This window comes from Salvia miltiorrhiza, chromosome 8 (genome assembly GCF_028751815.1).
Source record: "Salvia miltiorrhiza cultivar Shanhuang (shh) chromosome 8, IMPLAD_Smil_shh, whole genome shotgun sequence".
In the NCBI taxonomy this organism is placed as follows: Eukaryota; Viridiplantae; Streptophyta; class Magnoliopsida; order Lamiales; family Lamiaceae; genus Salvia; species Salvia miltiorrhiza.
In genome coordinates, this window is record NC_080394.1 from 23,607,765 (window position 1) to 23,613,764 (window position 6,000).

At 35.6% G+C, this 6,000-nt stretch overlaps 2 protein-coding genes across 2 annotated transcripts; both read left to right on the forward strand.

Moving 5' to 3' along the window:
* Positions 1–1,315: 1,315 nt before the first annotated feature.
* On the forward strand, positions 1,316–4,475 carry LOC131001986 (receptor-like protein 6). The gene has a single exon (XM_057928657.1). The coding sequence runs from the start codon at positions 1,408–1,410 to the stop codon at positions 3,022–3,024; it is 1,617 nt and encodes a 538-aa protein (XP_057784640.1). The 5' UTR covers positions 1,316–1,407; the 3' UTR covers positions 3,025–4,475.
* Positions 3,292–4,335, forward strand: LOC130998215 (receptor-like protein 33). Its single transcript, XM_057923645.1, has one exon. The coding sequence runs from the start codon at positions 3,292–3,294 to the stop codon at positions 4,333–4,335; it is 1,044 nt and encodes a 347-aa protein (XP_057779628.1).
* Positions 4,476–6,000: the final 1,525 nt, after the last annotated feature.

Genomic DNA, 6,000 nt, shown 5'->3' on the forward strand with positions numbered 1-6,000 from the left:
ATTATTGTTATTCTTATTATTATTATTATTATTATTATTATTATTATTATTATTATCCTTATTGTTATTATCCTTATCATTATTATTATTATTGTTATTATTGTTGTTGTTGTTATTATTATTATTATTATTATTATTATTATTATTATTATTATTATTATTATTATTATTATTATTATTATTATTATTATTGTTGTTGTTATTCTTATTATTATTATTATTATTATTATTATTATTATTATTATTATCCTTATGATTTTTGTTGTTATTGTTGTTGTTGTTGTTGTTGTTATTATTATTATTATTATTATTATTATTATTATTATTATCAAATTGCTAGTTAAAGATTAGTAAAAGTAATAACAATACATAAACACTACCCTTTTAGTCTCTTACACCACCTTTTTCAACTTTCTAAGTCTCCGTGCCGAACCCCAACTGGGAGTTTATTTCGTGGACGGAGGGAGTAGAACTTATTTAATTAATTCACCTTCACGATTCCTTGTGCGATGATACCATGAACAAGTTGATGATTTCATTGAGTTGAGTTAATATTTTAATAGAGTTTAATAGTTTATTATTGATTGTTCTATTATACTTTGACTATTTATAAGTTTATTTAATTATTAATTTTTAAATTGATACATTTCCTTTCGCGTAAAGTTGTAGTTATATTATAAATATCAAATCAAATATATTTATATTAATAAAATTATATTTTATAATTTTAAAATTAATTAAATTAGTTAAACGGGTATACCCGATCTGTTATCGGGTAATACCCGGTAACCAAAAAATTTCAATACTCATACCCATAACCGTACCATTTAGCCAAATATCGAGTATCGATTACCCGATAACCGACGGATTTCACTTCGGTTTGGATATAATCAATACCCAATATCCAAATAAGCAGCCCTAAAAATAACTGAGTTTTGGCAGGACAAATGACAATTTTGAGGGAAAATTTATGCAGACAACTTTCTTTTATTATATATAAATATAATAGATTGGTAATAGATAAATTAACTATTTTATGAGTTGTACTCTTCTAAATTTTATGTTTTGAATCTATAATTTTTTTGAGATGAAAATTTTCGGTGTTGAAATACTATAAAAAATAATAACTTTCTTCTATTATGGTTAACCTTTGAATAATTGGTTAACTGATCAAATTTTTGCAAGGATTAGTTAATATTTATTTTTTATTCCAAGAACAATTATTTTTGAAGCGATTCCAACCAAAAGCAATTATTTGATAGAGACATATATATATATGTGTTGAATTTTCAAAACTAAAAGAAAATTCAAACTGCGATAGTCCATCCAGACCCAGTAGCAATTTAAAGCCACACATCTCATTGCTGCAACTTTATACACAATTCAATCATCAATATCCTCTTCACAATGCTTCCAAAGTTGTTCTTCATCATTGTTAGTATTATTTTGACTCATTCGTATAGCCAATGTCTTGATCATGAGAAAAGGTTGCTGCTTCAACTCAAGAATGATTTGATATTCAATTCTTCTACTTCAACAAAACTGGTGCAATGGAATCAAAGAGACGAGTGCTGCAAGTGGAACGGTGTGGAATGTGATGCTGCTGGGTACGTCGTTGGTTTGCAGCTCGACCATGAGGCCATTTCTGGTGGAATCGAGGATTCGTCCAGCCTCTTCAGACTCATGCATCTGCAGAAGATAAATCTAGCTTACAATGACTTAAGCTCCGATCCCATCCCAAAAGGTATTCACAATCTCACTTATTTGACACACTTGAATTTGTCAAATGCTGGTTTCGGTGGGCAGCTTCCTGCTGAAATCTTGTCCATGAAGAAATTGGCGAGTCTCGATATCTCCAGCGAATATTCGAGTCTAAGTCTTGAGCACCCAAATTTGGAGATGCTCGTCCGAAATCTAACACGCCTTACAGAGCTGAGTCTTGATGGTGCCTCCATTTCAAGTAACGAAAGCCGAAAATGGAGCCACATTATATCATCATACTTACCCAACATCACCCTTTTGAGCTTGCGTTTTTGTTCCTTATCCGGCCCTTTGGCTAACTCCTTTTGGCAGCTCCATTCCCTTTCTATTCTTCAACTAGATTCTAACGATCTTTCAACACTAGTTCCGGACTTGTTCGCCAATTTTCGACGTTTGAACACCTTGAGTCTTGTTGGCTGCAGTTTGAACGGTTCCTTTCCTAATAAGATCTTCCAGATACCTACTTTGCGAATTCTTGATTTGTCTTACAATACACTTAGTGGAAGCATATCGCCGTTGGCTCAGACCGGATCTCTCGAGTCCATGGTGCTCAAGTGGAACAACTTGTCTGGGTCGATACCAACTTCAATTAGCAATCTCAGAAACTTGTCTAAGATAGACTTGTCTCATTGCCAACTCACAGGATCCATTCCACCCACCTTGGCTCGCCTAACGCAGCTTATTCATGTCGACTTGTCATTTAACTTGTTAACAGGGCCGCTCTCTTCTACCCTGTTTGAAGGACTTTCCAATCTTGCTTATCTGAATATGGATTCCAATTCATTCTCCGGTGACATTCCCCACTCCCTACTTGGCCTCCCTTCCATGTCGAGACTTCATCTTAACAACAACAAATTTAGTGGAGTAATCCCCATTGTGAATGTGTCGAAGATGGTTTTGTTAGATTTGAGTGGTAACCAACTGGAAGGGCCTATTCCCGACTCTCTCTTCCAATTTCACAGCCTCGAGTACTTGACTCTTAGTAACAACTCGTTGAATGGCAGTTTTGTACTAGACAAGCTCACAAGGCTCGCCAATCTCACACACCTCGGTCTATCTCGCAACAACTTGTCAGTGTATGGTGGCAACCACAGTTGGAGCTCCCAGCTACAGGAGGTGGGACTAGCTTCATGTAACTTGCATGCTTTTCCAGATTTCATAAAGCATTCCCCTCTAACAGAATTGGACCTCTCAAACAATCGGATTGCTGGGGAGATACCTAGTTGGATATGGGGAACACAGCTTAAGGAACTGAAACTCTGATTCAATCTTCTCACAGATTTTGAAAAGCCTTACCAAATCCCTTCTTCTCTCGAACAACTAGAATTGCATTCTAACCAGCTCCGGGGGGAGCTGGATCTGCTCATACCAGCTGACATCACATCTAATCTTCAGAATTTGTTACTTGGTAATAACAGTTTCAGTGGATCAATTCCAACCTCCTTCTGCACTGCCTCAAGCCTCGCGGTTCTTGACTTGTCTGCCAATGAATTGAGTGGCACTATACCGGCCTGCCTACTCGAAAACATTATGGAGCTGGATCTTGGACGGAACAACATCACGGGTGCCATCCCAGATAATTTTCCTCCCACTTGCGTCCTCAGTTATCTTGATCTTAACAGAAACAGTTTACAGGGGAGAATCCCCAAGTCCCTCCAAAGTTGCGAGTTATTGGAGTTCATGAATGTCGGGGACAACATCATCTACGACACTTTCCCATGCATGCTTCCATCCACCTTGCGTGTTCTTGTTTTGCAGTCCAACAAATTCCATGGAGAAGTGAGGTGTCGCACCAACTGGCCAGATCTTCAAATCGTCGACATATCTTCAAATAATTTCAGTGGAAGTCTGGAATCGATCAACTTCTCGAGTTGGACGGCAATGACACAACTAAGGCATGAGTCTTCGAGCTTCTATACGAGTGGCGTGATATTGACAGTGAAAGGGCTAAGGAGGGAGCTTGGTGACATTTGGTCAGACTTTGGTACCATTGATTTCTCTAGCAACAACTTCAGAGGAAGGATACCAAATGCAATTGGTGATCTTATCACACTGCGACATCTCAACTTCTCCCACAATGCCTTCAATGGAACCATCCCAACGTCGTTTGGGCAATTGAGCAAGCTCGAATCACTCGACCTCTCTAGAAACCAAGTGTCGGGGGTGATTTCACCGGAGCTTGGAGGGCTCACATTTCTTTCCTTCTTAAATCTGTCGTACAATAAGTTGGTAGGACAGATCCCAAATGGCCCTCAGTTACGAACGTTTACGGCTGATTCCTTCAAAGGAAATCCAGGGTTGTGTGGTTTTAATGATTCAATAAGCTGCAGTCGTAGGGATCACAATAATTCATCCCCAGGAGAAGTCGAAAATGGGGAAGAGAAGAGGGAGATTGAGTGGACATTCGTATTTGCTGCACTTGGATATGTTGTGGGCTTAGGAATCATTGTGTGGCTACTTCTATTCTGTCGAAGCTTCAGAGTGAAATACTTTGGAAAAATAGAAGAGGTTGTTGAAGACATATTGGTTGCCAGAGACAGGAGAAGAGCGAGGAATCGAGCCAGGACACAATAGTGTTTGGAATTGCTATTTAGTTTCTTGAAGGTGTGATAGTTGACAAGCAGTTTCTGTCTGTATTTTATAGTATAAAAACCAATGGAGTTTATGCATATGATTTTGTGCTTCTTTTTTTAAAAAAAAGTATTTGGGTTTAATTGGAGTTTGTTTATGCAATGTATTTTGTTTCAATAAGCTATTTCACAATTTTATTGTGTATTTTTATATTTAGTCCTATTTTTCGAAGAAAGAATGTATACATACTATCTAGATAGTCAAACTATGGAAAAATGGGTACGGTTGGGAGGGGCATCATTGTGCACGTTCTTTGCTTCCCCACTTCTTTTTCTTCTCTATACAAACTAGCTAACATGGAATTATTTTTTTCATTGGCGTATTAGGATGCGTATATTCTCATTCGTTGCAAATTTATCATGAAAAAATAGGGATAAATTAAAAAAAAATAAGAAAAAAGTTTATCATTTTTCACTTTTTTTGATCCTATATTCTCTAAGATGGATAACATTGTTTATAACATCAATTTCCGAAGAAAAATATTATTTCATCAATACCTCATCATAATATTATCACAAATTGAAGTGGAAATGAGGAAAATAGGCTACTTGAATTTTTTTATCTATCATGCACGAGCAAAATTATTCACTCTATAAATGAAGAGGTGCTCTTGGGTACAACCGGGTTACACCCTCACTTATAGTCTGATCCGCACCCTAATGTGAACTCGTATCCTGACCCAAACCTTATAAATAACACTATTTTGGATTCGGATCAACCCGGCTGTACCCAAATTTTTGTGATAAATTAATGAACTATCTAAACTGTTAGAGTTCGGTTTGCTATGATGAATATAATTTCACATTTGATGATGCTCTCTCAAACTCCATTGTCTTTCTAATTTTAGACGAGATGATGCTCGGAAATTAAAGTTGGTCTATCAAGCTTGAAACGAGATGATGTCCAAAAGTCGAATGGTCTTTCAAAACTCCAGACGATATGATGTTCGATAACTCAGTTATGGTTTTGTAAACTTTGGACATGATAATTCTAATAAGTTAGTTATGATCTTACAAACTCGAGATGATATGAAACGTACAATTCAATTATGATATTTGAAACTCCAGATAAGATGATGCTCAGAAGTTAAATTAAAAAAAAAAAGTGTACAATTTTTTTTTTTAAATGTACAAAATTAATAAATCTTGTAACACCAAATGCGACAAATCAATCCTCCATCATATCATGTCAAGTGTATATAATTTTTTTTTTCCCTACACATGAACTTTTTATAAAACTATATCATATGAAAATTTATATAAAGGGTATTTTTATTATCTCAACAAAAAATTAATATTTAATTCAAAAAAGTAATTGAGATTAACATAAATTAAAATAATTTATGTTAATTATATAAATAATTTATATGAAAAATGTTCAATATACTATTATTATAAAAATAACATAAAGTAATTATAAATCACAATATAAAGTATTTCCCCCGTCATATTTTAACGGGTAATACCGCTACTTAGGTAAAGAGAAATTTATTGGCTTCCCCACTTCATTTTCTTCTATGCCAATTATTGGGTGCGGCCGCAAGCATGCGGCCGGGTCGCCCCACGCCCAAACCCGCTCCTTGATCCGTGCCTCTGACCTGCACTCCTT